Source organism: Vulpes lagopus, chromosome 8 (genome assembly GCF_018345385.1).
Source record: "Vulpes lagopus strain Blue_001 chromosome 8, ASM1834538v1, whole genome shotgun sequence".
NCBI classification, from domain to species: Eukaryota; Metazoa; Chordata; class Mammalia; order Carnivora; family Canidae; genus Vulpes; species Vulpes lagopus.
Window position 1 is genome coordinate 77,931,374 of NC_054831.1, and position 23,221 is coordinate 77,954,594.

At 45.7% G+C, this 23,221-nt stretch overlaps 1 protein-coding gene across 1 annotated transcript in view; it reads left to right on the top strand.

Annotated features, from left to right (window-relative positions):
* SFMBT2 (Scm like with four mbt domains 2) overlaps positions 1 to 23,221 on the top strand; it is a 212,536-nt gene that overhangs the window by 3,030 nt on the left and 186,285 nt on the right. Inside the window, 1 exon segment of the mRNA XM_041767770.1 lies at positions 16,050 to 16,201. Within this exon segment, the coding sequence (XP_041623704.1) occupies positions 16,102 to 16,201 (100 nt within the window). The 5' untranslated portion in view covers positions 16,050 to 16,101.

The following is a 23,221-nucleotide window of genomic DNA, read 5'->3' on the forward strand; positions in this document are numbered from 1 at the left end:
AAGACTAGAAATGGCCTGGACAACTCATAAGAAAAATGATTTTGTTGGCTAAGACAAGTGCTGGCTGTGTTGAAGTCCGTGCAAATGAGATAGGACTGTATCTTGTAAATAAGGGAAGGTATTTAATTTAGAGCTTACAGTACCATAAGGGATGTTACACGATTCCTATAAAGTTACTGAACAAAATTCTGAAGGATGGGTTTTACACGGTCATTTCAGTGGTGCTGTGATGAAAAGATGCCATCTTCACACTCCCCAGGGGTTAGCCCTTAGTGAATTTTAAAAATGATTATGTTTCACCATGTATTGATAGTTAGGGTCCCCTGTGTTCTCAGAAGATGACATTCACTAATCAAAAAGTTTTATTTTGGGAGCACCTGGGAGGCTCAGTGGTTGAGCATCTGCCTTTGGCTCAGGTCATGATCCCGGGATCCCGGGATTGAGTCCTATATTGGGCTCCCCGCAGGGAGCCTGCTTCTCCCTCTGCCTATATCTCTGCCTCTCTCTCTGGGTCTCTCATGAATAAATAAGTAAAATCTTAAAAAACAAATAAACAAAAAGAACCCAAAAAGTTTTACTTTTTTTGTCACTTGACTTTCCATTCTTGTGATGAGATAGATGTCTTTGACACTGATTTAACAAAGAATCCATTGTGCTTTCCTGTTTTTTCTTTCTGATTTTCTTAAAAACAGAAATGACACATCATTTGCGGTAGATACAGCGCTTGTGAGAACATACGGTGAGATCTGTAGAGTAAGGCTAATAGAAGACCTCTTTGGAGCTGGTGGGACAGGGGAATATGGATCAGATTTTTATACTGTGTTTTTTTTTTCACCCTGAAATTTTATTGGCTGAGACAAAATAATCTTTTATTATTACTATTTTTAATGTTTTAAAGTAATCTCTACACCCAACCTGGGGATCAGACTCATGATCCCAAGACTAAGGGTCGCTCTACCGACTGAGTCAGCCAGGCACCCCGAAAAAAATCATCTTCTAAAAAATTATTAAGATGTACTCTATCTACTTTCTCCTAAATTTAGTATTTTTTTTTCCCATTTCAGTTAAAACTGAGGTATGAACTGCATCCATTAAGGTATAATACAAGAGTCTGAAATTCCAAGTGCAAGTTCCCACCAAGTCTCATTTTAAATATAATTTAAACAGGTGCTCATTTAAAAACTGGACATTTGGATCTGTAGGTCCAGGGATTAACGATGAAAGGATTGTGGAATTAGTAAGATTTGGAGTTAGCGGTTTACTGCAGATAATGTTAAAAATTGTATTTTTGCTTATGGCTTTGTATTTATATATCATCTGTTTTATGGGAATATCACCCCAGTTTACAGGTGAGCCTGAGTAACTTGCCAGCAAGTTAGAGTAAGAAAGAGAGGATTTGAATCCTAGTCTTACATTGTCTTGAAACTGTACTTATTGTATGTTGTATACTGATTATTTACTCCATGTGAGACACTGAGCCTAACACTTTAAATGTGTTAGCTTATCTAATCTTCACAGGTGAGTGCTATTATCCTTATTGATAAGGAGATTGAGTCTTTGGAGAAAGGTTATTACAGCATCATATAAATAGTTTTTTTTTTTTTTTGTACTTGATTTGAAATGCAGGAAGACTAGAGCATTTTCTGTTTGCAATTAGTTCCGATGGTCAGAGGAGAGCAAAGCCTTTAGATGAAGCAAAACCTCTGTTTTTAAATGTAGAATTGAAAATAGTCAGTATCCTGGGTTGGGGTAGAATGTTGCTTCCTGTCCTGTGAATTGGCCATTATATGTATTTTTTAAAGATTTTATTTATTTATTCATGAGAGACAGAGAGACAGAGAGAGAGAGAGGCAGAGACATAGGCAGAGGGAGAAGCAGGCTCCCTGAGGGGGGCCTGATGCGTGACTCGATCCCAGGACCCCGTGATCATGACCTGAGCTGAGCCAAAGGCAGATACTCAACCACTGATCCACCCAGGCATCCTGGCCTTTACAGTTTTGAAAAGTGTCACATTTCTGAAATTTCAGCTTAATTAAAAGATAATTGGTTTTCATACACATCAGATTCCTTTCTTCTCTCTTCTCTGAAAAATCTTCCCACACTAAGGTATGTGAGAGTAAATTGAAAAATTCTCAAGTCGTGTGAGAAGTGGAGAGTGGAACTCTGGAGAACCCTGCGACAGTTGGGGAGGAGAGCTAGAATGTTCCCCCCTAAGTCGTGTTGGCCACCGATGAGCATCGTCTTCCAGATTGAATTTGAGATTTTGGTCTTTATCACATTATTTTCCTCTCCTGTAGAAAACCAAAGTTAGAACTTGAGAGTGGCTCCATGTGTGTGAGGCCCGGGTTGAGCACTGTCTTTCTTGTGCCCAGTCTGGTCTTGTCAGGGGCTGGTGCATCCCACATGTGCTGGGGGTGACCTCAGGCTCGAAGCTGCCCATCAAAGCTTCTTTACACTATACAAGCACAGATTAATTTCACTTCCCTTAAAGCTCAGGGGAAAAATGTCAAGTTTGGCCAAATCAAAGTAGCAGGATTTTTATGGAATTTGAGTCTTGGTGTTATTTTATTAAGTGCATTAAAGGTAGATAACCTATAGTCTAGGTTAGTGTGAACCAGTCCTGGGGATTCAGAACCCCTGGTCTGGCTCTGAGGGTGTGTGTGTGTGTGTGTGTGTGTGTGTGTGTGTTACGTGTGACCTTGGCTAAGTCTTCTTTCCTTTAATCCTCCCTTTGCTTCTAGTTTTTGATTTTTCCTACAGCGAAAGGAAGACAGAATTCTTGCTAGGCACAAATATATTTTACAAACCAAGTTTTATAAAGGTAAAAGCCAGGTTTACAGATTTGTGACAAATACACTCTTTCGTTAGAGGAAAAAACATCTCTCCTGAATCTTTCGTAAGGGACATACTTCACTGTTGCAAAGGATGCTTTTGCTCTTTAGCTGTTTTACTTCCTACCTCTATGTTGGAAAAGGTGTTTCCTTCTGGGTGATTTAAAAAACAAAACACTATTTGGTAGTAGTCATCTTGAGTATACAATTGTAGTCATCTTATCTATGTGCTTGGGACAAATACTCACTGGGCATGCAAGAGAAGAGGGGATGGATCTATCATTTGATAGAAATGATGCCCTGGACACCTGGGGGGGCTCAGGGGTTGAGCGTCTGCCTTCGGCTCAGGGGGTGACCCGGGGTCTTGGGATTGAGTCCTGCATCGGGCTCCCCTCCTTCTCCCTCTGCCTGTGTCTCTGCCTCTCTCTGTGTCTCTCATGAATAAATAACTTAAAAAAGAAATGATGCTGAGTGGTGCATGGCGTAGGTCAGACATCTTTAATGAAAAAGATCAGGGATCCCTAAGAGACTGTTCCAAAAGGGCTTCCAGTTGATACTCCTGTTGAAAGAGATGCATTGCTTCTCCAGCACTATGGAGAGCTTGCAGAAATTCTGTTCCACACAATGCGTGGAGCTACAGACAGAGAAAGTCAAGGGGGATGGGAGGCAAAGCAACCTGCCAGCATTTCAGTGGGATCGTTATCATGTTTGCATTTATTCCCACTCGGAAGACACTGGCTTTGCCTTTTGAAGGGGGGAGAAGTGGGAGAGAGGAGCCTTAGAATGGAGGTTCCTGGGGAGGAAGATGAAGAATGTTCGGAGGTTGTTGACCTGCACAGTGTGAGCAGGACAGAAGCTATTAACGTGACAGGAAGTCCAGAGGGCAAACATGTACTCTTCCGGGAAGCCTTCTTGGCTTAGGCATTAATATCCTTGTTGATACTGACTCAGTGAGCTAGACTTCTTCCTCTTTAATCATACTTACTCTTTCGTAGTTATGATGTTGTATTTGTAAACGGATGAACAGCACATGTGAAGTCACTACTCCAGCCCTGGCTGTGTGTTGAAGGCTGGAGGTTGGATCCTTTTTTTTTTGCTCATTTTTGCTCAGCATGGTTTGCCATGATGGACACTGACGGGACAGCCTGATTCTGGCCGCTGAACATGTCTTCATCCTACATGTTTTGTCTTTGTTTGTATTACTTGCAGATCTCAGCCTTCACTTCCCATGTGGCCTAGTTACGCGGAGGCTTTTAAAGTCCGAGTGTGTAAAAGAAGTGTGTTTGAGACGCTTACTTCCCAACTTTTTGGATTTTTTTTTTGTGTTTTGGGGTGTTTTGGGGGGTGGGGTTGGGGTGGGAGTGATTTTTTTCAGGTGGTTATCTGGTGGCAGGTGAGATTCTTTAGGAGTCAGTGTTTTATTCAGGCATTTCCAAGGACTGGGCTTTCCTAGCTGAGTGGGACCCTGGGAGGAGGCCATAGCCAGGCCCATAATTTTGCAAGAAGCATTAACATCAGTGTCCTAATCAAACAGAATGCTGCGGGTAATGTTTGGTATTGAAGCTGACAGTTTCTGAGATCCTCCAAGGCCTCAATGTCCTGGTGCATGTAACCCCTGCCAAATGTGCTCCACTGAAGTCAGGTAAGGAGAGGTGACATAGCCTAGTGTGTTATCTAGCAGGGAAAATTAGCTAGCTCTGGAATCCGACGCAGCAGTCATGGTTCTCCACGTGGAGGAGGCAGGATGGCTCCACATGGAGTAGCAGAGGGCCCTGGGAGCCTCCTCTTGGCCCTTGTCATTCATTGTCTTTAAAACTTTAACATAAATAGGCTTTATGCTTCCTCGCTAGCTGCAAAATGCAGGACACCTTTCATCCCTCTCCAGCTACGAATGTCAGTGCCTTAATGTAGTTTATCAGATTAAGCCTTGGAGTACCCTGCTGGGCATTTAGGTCCTGGCCCACCTGTTGTTATGAAAGGTTTTGGGGATCCAGCTCAGACTATGGATGATACAATTTCCTTTTCTAAGTCTCTTATTCCATTGGAGGGGATGCTGTATTACTCTTTCCTTCCGTATAAGCTTTTTAGTTTTAACAAGGAAGGTCGGTGAAAACTGAGATTCCCTGAAATGTGTGCCTAGGGAGGCTAGGCTTTTTAGGAGTAGTCTCTGTGTTTTGCAGAGGAGAACAGTGTAGTTCCTGTGTTTTGCAGAGAACAGTGTAGTGGTTAGAAGGCCAAGAGTACATTCTGGTCGGTGATAGTTACATTGCAGTGTAAAGCCCAGATCTGCTACTCCTGCAGGATTCATCACACTCCCCATGTTCTGTACTAACCAGGGTAAATCAGGGTGTTGTTACTGACTTTGCATAACGATATGCAGTTGGACTCTGCTGAAGTAAACTTCCTTCATGCATTTAAATGATATGATTTATAAAATTTGATTTATGCCCAATTTTATGGTTATTTGTATGGCTTTAAGTAAACACCTGAAATGCTCTTTAGTTGGTTTATGAATCCCCACGGAGTTTGCAAAGCTCTCCAGGCTGGCTTCCAGGAGATGCCGCTTTAGACATTTTGAAGTGTGTGGTGTCTCTCAAGCATCCTCGCTGTGCATCTGTGCTGCTTGAAGTGATCGATACATAAAACCCCCTCAGAAAGTTAGGCACTGATTATTAGACATTATCTATGCACGTCTAGCTTACAGAGGATCCCTTGTAAGAATCCTTTGCTTTTTGAGTTCTCGTGATCGACCATATGTACTGTAGTAGTTCACTGACTTACACACAGAGGTGTATCATGTGATAGACGAAGCTCCTGTAAGGTATGGGGATGCTTTAGCTTTGTTAGAGACTTGGATGGATGTTCTCATTCATTCCAGTCTTTGTAGGTGACAGGGAAACACCTGGCTTTGTTTAAGATGTCCGTACTGAGCGGGACAAAGTCTGTGCTAAATTTAAAACTCATGCTTTATTACGGTAAGGCCCCTCTAGGCTCTTCTGTGTCAAGTATCTAATATCAGTTCTATGCTCATGTAAGGATGGTATTTTTTTTTTTTTTTTTTACCTTTATGGCTTGGAAGCAAATTTCTGGTGCAAGAAACCATTTATCCCCACTTTGACACAAAGACCAATTGCATAGTAGATTCTGTTGGGTATTTCAAGCCCCATCCTTCTTTAGAGCAAGTAAGTAGTTAACGGTACCCAAGTAATTTGTAGGTAAATAGTGCGTACGTGAACTTCTGAGATGGTGCACAGCTTGTGTGCTTTGCCTGTTGGTAGCTAGGGAGGCTGCAGTTTTTCTCATGTTGCACCTGCCTGTTGGGAAGTGCTGATTTCGTTGTTCACCTTCCACTCTCGAGTAATACATGCTGTTTGATTGGGAGGTTAAGAGGTGAGAGTTAAAACCGTGAATTAGAAGACACGGCATGTTCTTGTGGGGACCGAAGGCTGCCGCCAACCCTGGTGTTTACTCCTGGAGTACCCATCATCCGCCATGTATCTTATTTCCTGGGACGGAGGTATGAATCTGATTGTAAAAAAAATTAGCATTTCTTAGGCTGGGGCAGCAATTTGTGTCAGATTTCAATCTATTTAGAGTGAAAACCAATGAAGCCTGGTTGAAAAATGGCGAGTAAATTGCTGTCCTAGTCAAGGTAAATCAAGCTCTGAGCATATGGCTGGTAGCAGAATTCCATGAAGCTGCTGCCCCCAAGAATCAGTTCATCTCATTTGATGATGGAATCAGGCAGGACCTGTCTCTTCTTCGAAAGGCTGAGTGTTGGCTGTTAAGAGGAGGGGATGGGCGCAGTCAGGTGTTATTAGCAGGGTGATCTGGGTGACAGGGTGGGTATAAATATAGAAGGAAGGTGTCCTCCATAATAGCACCTGGCACTTCACATGGCTTTTCTTATTCAAAGCCATTTACACCTGTGGTTCTTGTAGATACTCTCATGATCCTGGGCTGTTACTTGCATGTTGCTTCTTTCAAAGGTTGGAAGCAGTGATTTTCAGAGATCAGATCTGGGACAAAAATTGCGTTGCGCATCCTTCAAAATCCTCTGATATTTTCCCGCTTTATTTGAAATACTTTGTTTGAAATATTTTGAAAGGTCTGAGCTCAGGGTAGGTGTCCTGTGCTCATTTTGAGATTCCCGGAGTATGAAATGGGGCCATTTTCTTTGCGATCTAGACACTCTGGATATCCATGGGCAGCTAGAGCATGTCTGGAATTCCATAAGCTTTGAGTTTAGACGTTCACATTTTATTTTCTATCTGGAAAAGGTTCTCTTTTCTGAGTCATGTGAAGCAATGAACAACTGTGGAAACCTCCTCCCGTTTCGGAGTAGCAAGCGTGAAATTATGAGTATGTTAATTAGTTACATTGCACCTTTCTCGAACTACTTTAAGGCAGGTCTCTTTGAAAAGTCTGGGTAACTGGTAGCTTTAAAAGAAATGTGACATTTCTTTTATCGCCAATATAATGCAGTTCACTAAAGTGAGCCCTTGTGAGTTGCAAGCCTTTGGAGGCAGCCTCCTGACCACAATAAAAAAGCTTCGTGTTTTCACCTGAGTTTGGATAATTGTCTCTGCACAGTCAGAGTGTAACATTTATCATGTCTCATAAAATGAAATCAAGATGAAAAAGTGGTATGTTAGGCAGTAGTGGGGTAAGGAAGGAAGGAAGGCAGAGAATTTATTGACTCTCATAACTAGAAATCTGAAGCTGGAGCTGGATACCTCTGTTGCTTTGGATTTAAGAGGGAGATCTTTCTTGAAGCCCACATGTGCCTCATCTCAGGCAAGAAAGGGATGGTGTGTGTTTGAGGTGTTCTATTCTGAAAAAGTCAGTGACAGTAGGCATGTTGCTCCTGCCCATTTGGAATATAGCGGAATCCTTATGATGACCAAGCTGAGAGAAAAGATGTAAAGACACTCATGCTGGGGTTTCATCTTAGAATGACCCAGCAGACCTCCAGACAGGTCCCGGGATCGGCAGCCTCACCTGTGCTCAGAGACGCCAGCCATTCCCTCAGGTCCCCACTCTTAGGAGAAACCACAAAGTGTCACCACGCTTCTGAGGTCAGTACCTAACACAAAAAGTAGAGACCAAAGCCAACAAAGAGAGAAAAACAACTTCTCTTATGAAGGAGACAAGAAGAGAAATTTTCAAAAGAAGATCGTGAATCACCTCAGGGATGTAATAGAAGACTTTGCATCCAGGTAACAAGAACAGGATGGGGTGGAAAGGGAGTCTTAGGAGAATTTAAAAAGAGCTTTGTGAAATTACATTGTAAGGCTCCGGAGAAGAGCTGGAGGCAGAAGCTGATGACAGATCCTATGTCATAGATTTTAAAAAGAAAAATGAAGCAACAGAAGATACAGGGGAAAATTAAGGAGATTGAGGAGGTCCAACATTCGTGTGAGTATTTGAGCGAAGGAACAGAAAACAAAGAGGAGGAAATTAGCAGTAATTCAAGAAAATATCCTAGCCCAAGAATTCGAATTTCAGACTTGAAAGAAGTCAGTGTGCTCTGAAGCCACAAGCGGATCTCCGGTAGACAGCTCATTATTATGAATTTCAGCCCAGAGGCCCCGGACACCGGGCTGCTGCCAGATGATGGGGGGAAGCCCTCGAAACTCTCAGAGAGGATCTTTTTCCCAGCTTGGAATTTCTTTACCCTCCTAAACTATTGGTTTCAAACATGAGGGTAAGTAAGGACATTTTCAACCCATACAAGGCCTCATATTTTCCACCTACATCTTTTCTTAGGAATGCCGTGGGGAACATGCATCATCCAAAGAGAGAAAAGCGAGAAAGGGGAAGACGTGGGACCCAGAAGAGGGGATGTGTTACAAAGGAGAGAGCGGCGGGGTCTCAGGATGGGGTCCCCCAGCCAGGCATAGAGGAGGCAGTTAGTCTGGATGGGAGCCCATCAGGGGCCCTGATGGAAAGTTCTTGAGGTGAAAGCTAACAACATGCGTGTATATTTCAATTGATCCACAGGAGACTTTAGGCAGTAAGTGGAAAAATGGCATTTGAATGGGTGATAACTGTGTCAAAATGAAGGACTTGGAAAGAAGAAGAGCATTACTGGCTCCAGGGCAGACTTGTGGGAGGAAGGGGAAGCAGTTCTTGCATGCTATGGGGTCAGGTGAGACACCTTCGTAGAGCTGCTAGGGGTCACATCTGTTAGGAGGGGAAGGGCCGGAGCGAGGGAGGGAGAGCCAGCTGAGTGCTAGCACCTCACCCCATGACAGAATGGAAAGTTCGTAAGTGAATTATCACCAGAGGTGTGGAGACGGACACCAGCACAGTCAGCCAAGGGATTTGAGGAAGGGCATTCCTAGCAATGAGGGGGACACCGTGGGAGGAGTCCTTAGGGATTGTACAATCCGTTTTCCTCTTGGTATTTGAGAAAAGAAACCTGGAAAAAAAAAATAATTTGTCCTCTAAGAGAGCGGCTCCCCCACGAAGAATCAACATGGTGCAATCTTGATAAAAACTGTAACTCTTCCTGAACTTTTATGGAGAACAGGCTGGCCTGACTTAGGCAGATGGTATAGCAAAGCTTGACTTTGTAAAATGGAGTTGAGATAACTGGCATTCTATAAGGAACGCTACTTATCATGCAACACTGTTTAATGCAGCGCTATTTCTGGAAGAACCAACCTTCCCCTTTCCACATGTAAATGACTTTGCAGAAATATTAAATTTTTTTCGGTACACCTATGTTCAGCATCTCTTGATGAAGAACTACTTTATCTATCTCAACAACCCAGACAAAAATCTTTTCATAAGCAGGGGTTTGCAGAGTGTAGTGCTTGGACCAGCAGCATTGGCAGCACCTGGAAACTTGTCCCAAATACAAATGACTGGGCAGTTCTCCCGATCTGTGGATCAGAAACTCTGGGGATGGGTGCCGGGGGCGGGGTGGTCTAGCCGTCTGGGTTGTGACAAGCCCTCCAGGTGATTCTGTTGTGCCTTCAGCTTTGAGAATCACTGAAGCAGCAGATGGCCTTATAGGTAACGAGGACGCCTTTGATCACAGGTTCAGCCCATTAGGCTCACCCAGCCACAGTGGAGGCGGCCTTGCTGTCATTTCCCTTGGGACCTCAGCCTCCTTGGGCTCTAAGTAGCATGGTCAGAATTAATGTGAACTAGGACCTTTTTGTTTTTTGAAACCAAAGAGGGCATTTTACATTAGTGTTTGCATAAAAGCTTAGCGCACATCCTGAGGTCCCCAGGAGCGATCTAAGCATCATAACCACAGGCTCATGGAAAGGGAGCACAGTCCTTGGAGGGTGTGTTTGGTGGGGTTTGGGCCCTAAGTGGGAGTGATACAGATGAGATGAAGCTTACTTCCCTGTGACGTGGTGGCAGGAGCGGACAGCAGATCAAGCTCCCTTTCGGTTTTGCTTTGCTTCTCTGGGAGGCTTGCATCTGTGTGACCCCAGGTGGCCCTGAGGGTGAAGGGCAAGGGCATGCCCTTCCCCTTCCACTTGTAGTTGAACACACTCTGTACACTTCCACTGGCACGACCACATCCCAGTCCTGGATGGTTTCTTCCTCCCTATAAACGATGGGGAGAGCGGATGTTGGGGGCGGAGAAGGGACAGTGAACAGTCTCTGATGCATAGTAATTTCTACCCGTGAGCCTTTCAGATATACAGTATTCCATTCACGGTCAAATGCCTTGTGATGTTAAAGTCATAGGACACTGCATTTCAGGCCGTGCAAAACCATGGTTGTCCCTTTATAAACCGACCCTAAATAACTCCAAATTTAATGGCTACGGGGTAATATATGGACACTAGTCATACTTCTATTTCTCTGAATTTTCTCATAATTCAAGGAAGGTTTAGTACACCAAAACGTAGCCTTGTTTGTGTAAGAATTTAATATATGATAAACACAGAATGTGGAAACTCAATGGGATACAAGTGGATTATTACCTGTTGAGGGGATCAGCCCGGGGCTGCACCTCAAAGAATATTTGAGCAAACGTTGAGCAAATTCCCCCTGTGTTAAAAAGTTAAGTGTAAGCCTTGAAACCCCAGAGAAGTTAGGCTTCTGGTGCCTCAGGGGTGGGGGGAGTACTTTTTGAAAATACAAGTTTTAGGGGCGCCTGGGTGACTCAGTAGGTTAAGCCTCCGACTCTTGATTTCAGCTCAGGTCATGATCTCAGTGTCATGAGGTCGAGCCCTGCATCAGGCTCTGTGCTGAATGTGGAGCCTGCTTAAGATTCTTTCCCTCTACGCCTCCCTCCATAGAATAAAAAAGGAAAAAAAAAAAAAAGAAAATACAATTTTTAAGAAAAAATCAAGTGAATGGATAAATTTGACTGAGTTAAGAAAAAGAATTAGTCTGCGAAAAGGAGTCACTAAAAGGCAAGTTGGGAAAGATATTTGCAATGGTTTTGTGATGTAGAATATGGAGCACTCTTAAAAATTAAATGAAATACAGAGAGAAAATGATATGAGCAGCGTTATCTTTTTATTTTTGAAAGATTTTACTTATTTATTCATGAGAGACACACAGAGAGAGGCAGAGACACAGGCAGGGGGAGAAGCAGGCTCCCTGCAGGGAGCCCGATGTGGGACTCGATCCTGGGACCCTGGGATCAGGCCCTGAGCCGAAGGCAGATGCTCAACCATTGAGCCACCCAGGCGCCCCTGAGCAGGGTTATCCCATGAGGAAAGCAAGTTATGATGACAGGATGCTGTTTTTTGAATGTAGAATTGTAAAAGGGGAAAGGAAGCACGGATGATGCCCTGGAGGAGGTTGGATTCAGATAAGTACTGTCCTCACTGCCAGGCAGGCTCCAGGGGAGGCGGAGAGCATTTGAGCAGCGTGGATTGTGAGGCTTAGATCTGTTCCTGCATTTGGTCCCTCATGTCACTCTGGGATTCCATGTGAAGGAAGCATCACAGATGTGCTGGGATGTATGGCCGAGGACCATTGATGATGGGGAAAAAGAAAAAACAGCGTAATGGTCAGTAAGAGGTCAGTGGTAAAGAAACCACCTTACTCATATTATAACAAAAATCATCCAGCCATTCCAAGTCGTGTTTTCAAAGAATTTGAATGATGGTGGGGCAAATGCTTTCTGGGTAACGGTGAATGAAACATGAATTAAAATTCTCCATTCTAGATGAGCTCAAACCCCACAGAGAAGCTGTCAGGAGGAGATGCTATCCAAATAAAAATGATTATCCCGGGGTGTTAGAATGACAAGTGATTTTAATGTGTTCCTTTATCATTTTATTTTCCTGGATTTCTATAGAGGTGTATACCTTTCATGGGAAGGAAGAAAGAAAGCATTGTTGGAAAGTGCAAACGTGCTGTGTCTTTCGCCAAAATAAATACATTTTGCAGTCCTCTGGGTAAACAAAGCCTTGTCATTTGTCCTTACTGAAGAGAGTAAGGTTTAACCCTGCCACTCATTGAGGTGGCTTTCTTTTTGATATTTATAATGTTACCCTTGAGTTCTATTTAAAATGATTGATTTGGTGTATTTAAATTGCTGTGTTACTTTATAACCCTTGATTACCTTTTTATAGTGTCTGGCCAGGGGCAAATGCATAGACGTGAATCCCCAAGACATCGTAAAAATGTGAGCAAACTTTTCCCCCTTTAATAAGTGTCCTATAAGCCATCGATACTTGACTGATTTCTTAATAGTTACAATCATGGACATTTCTTTTTGTTCCTAGAAAAAGTTGATGCCTGATTACATTCTTGAGCTGGAATGATTTTCCTGAACTTATAGGTGAATGAAAACAGGAAATAATTTTAGTGTGATGCACATATTTAGCTTATTAGATTGTTTCTTCATTGAAACTGTATTGATACAAAAATGTGGCATGTGCTATAAAAACCTGCTGCATTAGAACATTTGCTGTGAAATATTTGTGGAATATTATGGAGCAGCTTTGAGTCTCTTTTTGAAATTTTTTAGGTTTTAAAATTCCTGTGTTCTCTTTTATTTTTTTAATTTTTAATTTTTTGTATTTTTTATTGGAGTTCCATTTGCCAACATATAGTATAACATCCAGTGCTCATCCCATCAAATGCCCCCATCAGTGCCCGTCACCCAGTCACCCCATCCCCCCGCCCACCTCCCCTTCCACTCCCCCTTGTTCATTTTCTGTATTCTCTTTTAATTAGCTTACTGTTGTTAAATTAAAACTTTTAAGAGGGCTGAGAATTTATGGCTATTCAGGACCTGCTCTAAGTTCAGATACAGTAAACTGTAGCTTATCTGTGCAGTGGGTGAGCTGTGCTCCAATACGGCAGCCAATGTGACTTTTAAATTGAAATTATTTATTTTTAAAGGATTTTATTTATTCATTAGAGACCCAGAGGAGGGGGGGTGGGCAGAAATAGAGGGAAGCTCTGTCCTCCTACAGCCAGAGGGAGAAGCAGGCTCTGTGTAGGGAGCCCGATGCAGGACTCAATCTCGGGACTCCAGGATCATGACCTGAGCTGAAGGCAGATGTTCAACTGCTGAGCCACCCAGGCATCCCCTGGAAAGTGATTTATTCTAGAAACCTGCCTCTAAGCTGTGAAGAGATCACGCTTTGTTAACACCGGGGGGCTCCTGGGTCGTGTGCACCCTGTTCTGCGGTGTCTGCTCCTGCCTGCAGAGTGGAATGCAGGGTGGGGGTGCTCACTTTGGCAAACTGTCCTCCTGCCCTTGGGGCTTTGCTAGCACCTTCTCAGGTCTGGCCCGACTACCCTGTGTGCGCTTATAGCTCCTGCACGTTGCTGGCCTCTGCTTTCCATCTATTGCTGCTTGTCGTTGAGCAGCTTGTAAGGAGTCAGTGGGGACGCCCTTTGTGCGGGTGGCCTGGGCCACACTGTGTGCTCCGAGTGTCCCACCTCCTAACTGGCTCCTTCAGGGCTTGTCCTTCTGCCCTCGCAGCCATTGTGGTCTCCCTGTTAGACTCCAGGGGACGTCTGTGTTCTCCAGCATGTGCCGCCTCCCGCTCTGGCTGCCCCCTGGGGTCGCTGGGCGTTGTGTCCCAGTCTGGGCGATCAAGTGATCTGCTTGTGCCCACCCTTCCGTCGTTGCGGCGGGTGTGTGTGTGTTACCTTGCATGCTCCCCGCGCGTGTTCTGGCAGTGGGCACTTATTGGCCGTGGGGCGTCAGGTGGGACCGGCACACTGGCTTGTCAACAGGTGGATTCTCTGCAGATCGCATCGGCAGTGGCCCCTCTCTGCCAGCGGCTCTGGAGACAGGCTGCCGAGTACAGCCACCCGCTGTAAAATCCAGGCGTGGGGCACGGGAGCTTGTGTGGGGCCCTGGCGGCCTGTCCCTCTACCGTCTGGCCTGCTGCGGGCAGCCCCATGGGGAGGAGATCTCTAGAACCACGGCTCCCCACAAATTCGAGCGTCTGTGTTGTAACGAGTTGGAAAGGAGGGCTCTTTGGGTTGTGCCTATCATCATGTGGGTTATTTTTGCAAACCGATGTTGGTGGGGTAAAATTAGCCAGCCTCAATATGGAAGTGCTGGGGTTGCCAATGCCCTCCATTCTGAATCATCCTGGAACCCGTCTGTTAAACGGGCTCCTTAATGCTTCATTAAAAAACAACAACAACAACAACAACAACAACAACAACAACAAAACTAAAGAAAAACACACCCAGTTTCTATTTAGGTTTAAGTCGTTTCTGGGTGCACCCTATTTTCTTGCACTGTCTCTCTTAGACTCTCTTGGAGGGTGGGGTTAAGACTCCCCTCCGGTGGGCAGGTGGTGTTTACCTGTCCTCGATGCGATTTTTAAACAAACCAAAAGAAACCATTTTAGCCTTTTAACCAGGGCTTTCATATTTTCTGGGACAGCCCTGATTTAAATTGTTATCACTGGTCCTGACTCCTGCTCCTCAGACCATACACCCTCATTTTTGCTTCAGAAAATATGGTAAGCACCTGTGCTCAGAGACTGTGGAATGTGTAAAGACAATCTCCCAGTTGTTTAACGTCCACCTTATAATTTGTTGTTTCATTTGCTTATTTATGTACTTACCTTCATGCTAACGAGATTCAGAGGTCGTGGTCCTTACCTTCGTGCTAGTGGGATGCAGAGGTCGTGGTACTTACCTTTGTGCTAGAGGGATGTGGAGGTCATGGTCCTTACCTTCGTGCTAGTGAGATGCAGAGGTCGTGGTACTTTCATGCTAGCGGGATGCGGAGGTCATGGTCCTTCCCCTCATCCTAGCGGGATGCAGAGGTCATGGTCCTTACCTTCGTGCTAGCGGGATGCGGAGGTTGTGGAGGGAAGAACCAATCCAGACACATTTCCATGGTTCCTATTCTAAAGTAGTTATTTTCTTTTTTTGTATTTTGATTGAGAAATGGCTTCATATCCTACCCCCGGCCCCTGCCCAGTGGGGACAGGCATAGTATTTTATATGAACAGGTGGATAATAAATACGTGCTGGATTAAGTTTCCGTGCTGCGTACCTGGTACCTTTCCCGTCTCCTCCTCTGAGAGTTTTCTGCCTTTTTGCTGCCATGGCACAGATGACTAACATCCTTTTATGAACCTTTAATTTTGACCGGGCCGCAGAATCGTTTTCCCGGGAAGCACCCGAAGCGGTGTGCACATGTGCGCGTGTGTGCGCAGTGGCCGAAAACAGAGTGATATTCTTGAAAGGTATTCTATTGTATCTGAGTCACAAAATATATTTAGGTGTGGAGGCACTGTCCTTTTTTTCATCCCTCCTTGCGCTTTTACTGATTTAAACTTCTCATCTACGCATGTAATAAGAGCAGGCCCTGAATGAGTGAAAGATTTAAAAGCCCCGCACGGCCGTGTCTGGCCACCCGAGCCGTCCATGGCCGACCCTGGGGAGTGGCGTGGCTGGAACGTAAATGAGCTAAATTGCAGGTTCTATGAGAAGCGCCTGTAATTTTACCTGTTTCTCCACCTGTCGTATCAGAATGCAAGTGAGGAACAGCCAACCTATTATAGGAAAAGTCTAGTTGGTCAAAAAGTGCTCTGGCAAATGTTGGTACTTTGGGTCTGGTAACACGTTGCTTGGGACATGCAAGACGTCTTACCTGCGGTGGGCATTTTCTGTTATCAACATGATGCTGCATCCTGCATGTCAGAATGCAGGTAGCAGCTTGGAGAGGATGCTGTTATTGGGGCAGGGGGGAGGTTAAACAAAATCAAAGTGCTCTGATTTTTTTTCTTTGTTGGTTGCCCTTAGGTAATTCTTCCTGCAGGATGCACTAAGAGAAGAGGATCCTTACTCACCAGGCATGGAGAGCAGTTTATCAGTTTCTAGCATGCAGGACCCTTCCTCTTCACCCTTGGAGAAACAGCAGAGCTCAGCAAGCGGGAATGGAGGTCTCGATTCAGGTGGGACTTTGCTTTCTGGATCTCTGACGTTTTGATGTAGTGACTGGCCATCTTCCCGAACATATTCAGGCAACAATGGGGCAGACATTTCTAGATCTCCCACGCTGCCTGTTCCTGGGATTTGCTGTCCTATTCCTAAGCCTCTAGCAGCTTGAAAGTTGCGCCAAGTTTGGCTCAAAAATCAGTGTTTCCTGTACTAGACGGAGAGGGGTGGGTTATGATGAAGTAGCAGGTCACTGGAGAATCTCAGCGGTTCACACGATAAACGTATATGTGTCACTCGTGCTAGTTCAGGTGAGTAAGCTGGTGTTCTTTCTACTGAGTCCTTTTACACCATGTGCGTGCAGTGCTTTTTGTTTTGGAATGAGCAGAGCTGGAGTGTCCCGAGTCAGCAGTGTCATGCTCCAGCTCAGAAGACAAAGCTGTGACTTGCTCAGAACCTCTTGACCAGAACCAGTCTCGTGTCTGCACCGCTGCAAGGGAGGTGGGAAAATCAGACTCGTCTCCCATGTGCCCGAGAGGGACAGGAGAGAGAGCGGGACCTGCCCAAGCACGGATGCCACCTCCTTCTCTCCTCTCCGGAACCTGGAGCCCGTCTTTCCGAGAGGTGCCTAATGGGAAAGAAAGTTAGGTCATGTGAATATGTGGTCAAGTTTTTCCTCCCTTTAAGGAATCTAAAACCTAACCAGCTTTTGATTGAATTTTAATATTTAATCAACAAATTTGTACATATATCTTTTTCTAAATACACTAAAGTCTGTTTTAAAAAGATACTTTCTTTAAAAAAAAAAAAGAATTGCTCTATTTGCATAACAGCAAATTAAATAGGGACAGCTTAGCTGTCTGGATCATGAACATTTGCTATGGTGAATTCACGTAAAACAGGTTGATCCTTAACTCAGTGGGAGATTGAATGTTTGTCCAGAGAAGTCACGATGCTCGTCTTCATATTCTGATGAGTGCCGTCAGTGGCAGCAATACAGATGGCTTCATAGCATTCAATTTCCTGCATTAAGTATCTCAAATTATATCTTTAGCTGCAAAAAAAGTCTGGAAAGCCCTGCAATTATTGTCTAAATATGTTCCATGATGTTAGTCTCTGCTTCAGAATCATCCTGGTTTTCTCCACCCAGCCCCTGGGGACTTTTTCCGTACGTGAACCGGAATGAGGAAACTTCTAGAAGCAGAGTCGAGTCATTGTCTGCTTGGGGAAGTATGGAGATTCTCTTGCAAGGAAACTCAGCCCCATAGGCTGAAGGTTCACCCCAATTCTATGTTTTTAAGTGCTTTAAAAAAAAAAAAGCCTATCTTCCATTTGCTGCGCGAGGTTACTTTTCCAACTTTTGGTTCTCTGGGCTTTCCCTGTGTCTTTGCTGAAGGCACCTCTGATGTCTGCTACTGCCTCATTGTCAAAGGTGTGTCTTCAAAACTGTTGAAAGACCAAACCTGTGTTGCCTTTTCATTTCCTTGCAGCTGTGGTATATCTGTCTGGCTTAAGTAGATTTCGAAACCCATTGGTAATAGGGTATCAGGGAAATTACTTGTGCTGCATTTCCTCGCGGGTGATTCCATGAATAGGGAAGGAGGAGATTGCCCCGGAGGCCTGTTGTGCACATGTACTTCATGGTGGCTTCCTTGCTCGGGTGCGATGGGTGGCCTGCATCATTCAGGACGCTAAGGTCTTTACTAGAAAGGGTAGTTGTAGGGTGCTCTAAGTTATCTTAACATGTTCAGATATCGGCCTCAGAGCTTTTTTCCCCTGATCTGTCTTTTCTCCTTGGAATTTCCACGAGCACCTCTGTGTGGAGGAGACTTTTAGATGGTGCTACAAAGAGCGAGTCCTAAAAGAGAAATAAATTTTTTAAAAAGGTTTTATTTATTTATTCATGAAACAGAGAGAGAGAGAGAGAGGAAGAGACACAGGGAGAGACACAGGGAGAGGGAGAAGCAGGCTCCCTACGGGGACCCTAATGTGGGACTCGATCCCAGGACCCCGGGATCATGCTCTGAGCTGAAGGCAGATGCTCAACTGCTGAGCCCCCCAGGTGCCCCCAAAAGATAAATAAATTTAAAGCAGGATGTAAACCTCTGTAGAGAACCAAGGCTGACTTGCAGAAACTCAGTGGCACGTCAAACATTGAGTCTGTTAAAATGTCCTCAGTAGGAGTCGTCAGGAAGTTTACTTTCCCCTCCAAGCTGTTGGTACATGAAGCAGTTTCCGCTCTGGAGTCGGTGGCAGGGGAGTCTGGTTGTGGGACCCCCTGCCAGCCTTTCAGGTGCCATCCGCCTACTGGAGGAGCCGGAGAAGGCGCGCTCAGGGTTCCCCGGCCAATGCCGTCTTGACTGAGGACAGGTAGGTACGTGATCCTGAGTTCGAACTCTGTGGCGGGCGCTCTCCTGAGTGCTTTATGTGCATCGACTTGGGGTTACCCTTCCACGACCCAGTGAAATCACTGCTTTTATCACCCCCACGTTACCAAGGCGGGACGTGGACGACCTGGTGACATCACAGGGCTCTTGTGTTGGAGCCGGGATTTCATTTCGGGCTGGGAAGCTGGTGCTCTGCACATGGGGCCGTACCTGCCCTTCCGTGCAGGGGGATGTCACCCTTGGCACCAGTGTGTGCGTGAGCACGCCCCTCCATGCACGCACACGCACGTGCACACACATACTTTCTGGGACGCCCGCATAGCCCAGCTGCTTTCTTGTCCTTTCCTCTGCTGGTCTGCGGTCCCCTGTCCCCACGTGTGATGTGACACATGCCTCTTGCTCCCCGACAAGCGACGACATTTAGGTGCCTCTGGCTCTTCTCTGCCCAGAGATGGGTACTCCCCACACCCCCTGCCCCTGGGTGTTTCAATTTAGTGCTCCCACACCCTAACCCGTGCCACTGTGACTGCTTGCACAGATGACCCATCCCTCTGAGACGAAGAACTTCACCGTGAGACGGTGAGCTCTGAATCTCATCCACAGCTTTCATATTTCCCGTTTTGCCTCTTTTCCTAAGTCAGGTGATAGTTTGGCACCTCAGTCCTGTACATGAAATAGGCACAGCATAAAGTGACTCATCCTCCCAGGAGCGCCTAGGCCGTCGCCGGGATGCATGCAGGTCAACCAACGGGCGGCCCGGCTGGCGTACAGAGCGGACAGCCTTGTCACTGGGCGCACAGAAGGCAGTGGACCAGAACTGGCTTTCTGGAACTCTGGGCTTCTCCAGTTGCTGTGATAAGAGCAAGCAAAACAGTGTGCTGACATGGTGATAAATAGACTCCTTGACATTATTTTTCCAGGCTGGCTAAATGTAATTTCCTGATGAGGTCTGTAGATAAAGTGCTGTTGCACATTTAGACCGGGCAGGCCTCTGAGTAAAGAGAATTATGCTGGGAACATGGGCTTAATTTTTTGTTTTTGGTTTTTTTTTTTTGTGTTAGGGATATATTAACTGGAGTCCCATAGGCTTTTCTGTTCTGAAAGTACATATATATATATATATTTATATGTATATGTATACATGTACATATATTTTTTTTTTAGGGCACCTGGGTGGCTCAGTCGATTAATTGTCTCCTTTCCCAGTCTGCTTTTCTCTGTCTCTCTCTCTCTGCACCTAAGCCCGCTCTTACTATCTCTCTCTCTGTGTCAAATAAAAATTTAAATATTTTATTTATTTATTTGACAGAGAGAGAGAACAATCAGGGGGAGAGGCAGGCAGAGGGAGAGGGAGAAGCAGATGGATGCCCTGCTGAGCAGGGAGCCTGACAACACAGGGCTCGATCCCAGGACCCTGCGATCATGACCTGAGCAGAAGACAGATGCTTAACTGATTTAGCCACCCGGGCACCTGGAGTCAACATTCTTGTTAGAAAAATTCAAATCTCTTGATCTTGATGCTGGGAACTGGTTCTGTGTGATTCCACAGAGTTCTCTGTTAAAAACAAAACAAAATGAACAAAAGGGCCCAAAAAACCCTCTCTTTAGGATAGTTCTTGCCCCTCTTCTCCCCCCAGCTGGGTGACTGGGTGATTTTTATGTGTTTTCTTTCTTTTTTTTTTTTTTTTGGAAAATCTCTGTGGCTGCCTGGGTCATCTGAGTGCGGGTGACTGTCCGCCCTTCCCTGGGGGAAGCCCTGCAGCCGTGAACCCAGCCCTTGGAGTGACTCTGTCCGTTTCATATACTTAGTGGAACTGCTTTTTAAACCTTGTGATCCTAGGAATGGACTATCAGCAATGAAAATCAGCAAGATGTAATGCCTTCCTTTCTTTTCCTGTTTGCGTGAGGGATCTTGAGCACACTGGAAGGTGTTGTGGGATATTTCATTGGCTCTGAACTGCAGACTTTCCCTTCTTTTACCGGGTGTTGGCCATGGATTCTTAACCTTCAGCTTTGCAAAGTTAGCCTGATCTCAGACTGTAAAATCAGAACCCAAGATTTGATTAATCAAAAAAAAAAAAAAAAAAAGAAAAGTGTGTGAGCCATTTTCCGCTCTACACTGTCCAGTCGCTTGTCCACACTCCACGTTTAGTGTTCTTTTTCTGTTGTTAGCAAATACGCCGGTCGCCTAAATAGCCTCCTGTTTTCCACAACTGGATGGCCGCTAATGAGCACGCCTGTTTTCTTTTAAAATGTGAAATTTTCTTGGTCGCGTTTCATGGCCTGCTTTCATTACATCATGGGGAAAAACGCTTCCGACCGGTGCCTTGGCAGAGGAGGGAGGTTGTCAGAGTTTCCCTGATAAAATGTTTATGGGTTTAAGAGGTTTATGAATCAGCTGTAAATATTTGCTCTGGGTTTATGAGACCTCCACTCATAAACAGTGTGTGTGTTTATCTATTGCTCATTGAAACGTCTTTAGAGAATGGGCTGTTCAGGGCACACGTGCTTGGCGGACGTGCCATGAGTTACAGGTTGGCAAAGGCCTGAGGGTAGGGGACCCTCAGTTTTGTGTATGATTTTATTGTTCAGGCTACCAGCGCTGGGCATACAAGCTTTAATTTTTAAGGTCCCATTCCAGGGCCGACTTTTCAGTATTTTCTATGGACTGTAGAGCCTGTAACAGCTGCCTGCAGCCGTGAGCCACAGACTCTCGCTAGGGAGTCACGGGGGGACCTTTCCATCTCTTGCTGACTTGGATGAACTCCCAAGGGAGTGTGAAAGCCATCTACAGCCTGTTCATTGATGGAAGAGACCCATGGTTGATAACAAATTAAGAATTCAGGGGGAACATCGGTGTAGAATGTGAGGCGCCTCGATTGGAATAGTTTGAAGAGTGAAGCACCTTAACGCGCAGCCTCGAAGCTGACGCCGGGATATTTAGGCCACGGTCTCCCCCACATGGATGGTGATGGAGCTCATCAAAGCCTTCTAGTCCCAGGCACCGGTTCTGTCTCCAGGCAGGTGTTTCTGATGCCAGGGAAGCGATCACTCCCTAAGAGAGCCTTTCCATTTTCTGGGAGCTTTTAATCCACCCAGAGGCTCTCCCAGGAGCGTCTGCCTCCAAAGGCCCAGGACCAAGTCTTGTGCCCGTTTTGTCGCCCTGGTTGTGTCCTCCTGCAGAAGGCTCCGGGGGCTCTGCGCCCTCCGTTCTCTCCGAGCGTGGCCACTGCCTCTTGCCTTTCCGCATCTTCCTGCCACCTGGCTTGGCTCTGGATTGCTCTGGTGCTCTCCAGCACAGAAGTCAGAGAAGCTGGCCCTGGAGCCTGCCTTGGATTCTCCAGAAGAGGAACCAGTGATAGTGCTGGTGGTGCAGATGTGCCCCATGTGTGATGCAGGCAGAAGGGTGACATGGAAAGGTGTCTTGGGAGAGTTCCAGCTTGACACCGGGCAGCCTGAGTTGGATCCCTGCCTCTATGGCAGGAGAGTTGCATGATCCTGGTGACCCCCTAGCCTTTCTGAGCTCTGTCATCTCTTCTGTGAATCGGGGATGGTGGTAACCATCTGTCAGGGTTCTTGGAAGGATGGAACAGGATGATGCACATAAAGCAGTTAGCAGGGACCTGACACCCTGGTGATGATGTAGCTCTTAGGACACTGCTGTGACCTCGTGGTGGGTCTGTGGGGCTGGAAGTGTGTGACCCTAGCTGGGGTGGGCAGGCCTGTGGGTGGTGTGGGCTTGGGCTAAAGCTGGACAGGTAGGATGTCGAGAAATTACAGACTTCCCTTGTGCCAAGTTAGCTGCCAGCAGACACCGTGCCAGGCACCCTGAGCAAATAAGAAGTGTGCAGGGATGCATCTGGCCAGTGCATCAGAAAGCAAACTTGGCAATTGGTACCTGCAGCCTTTTGGGGAAAAGAATTAGGGATCAAGCCGCAGGGCAACACCCAGGAGTATTTTCCAGAATGTGACTGCTTCCCCTGCGGGTTGGCCCCACTGTGCCTCAGCAGTGTCTCTTGTTAGCTGGCGGCTGCAGGACCCGCTGACTTTTTTCCAGGGACCCTGTTTCCGACAGAAGGACGTAAATCCTTGGGTAAGGTAAAATGTTGGGGGGAAAAAACAAGGAAGAGGTTTTCTCTTCAGGTAGCTTTTATTTTTCTTGCGCATTTAATTACAAGCCACCTCATGGAGGTAGAATTTGAGGAGGCAGTTCTCAGCAACTTTTGATGTAGAAGCCAAAGTGTGGGGTAACTGCTTTTAACCTAGCATCTTCTAGCTTTACCCAAAAAAGGATCTTCTGTGCATCACTGAGACTGTACAGAGCATCGCAAGAAAATTATTTTTCTTACTTAAAATTGGAGAAATCTTTCGTGGAAGAAGGGTAATGATCGCTTGCAAGAACACTGCTTCCTGAGAGCCTCCTGTTGCCGATTACCCTGGCTCACCTGCCACGGGATACACCGCTCCTCCACTAATACCGTGCCTGAGAGCAGCATCTGTTCTTGGCCAGTGACATAGGTTGTTGCTTAGAGAAGATCCACTGGCTGAACATCAGCATCCGCTGAGCATCATTGCAAGAAAAGAGAAGAGAGACTTTGAAGCTCCTACCTCCCCTCCTGTGTGGGTGGCCCTCCGGGGCTCTGTTTTCTC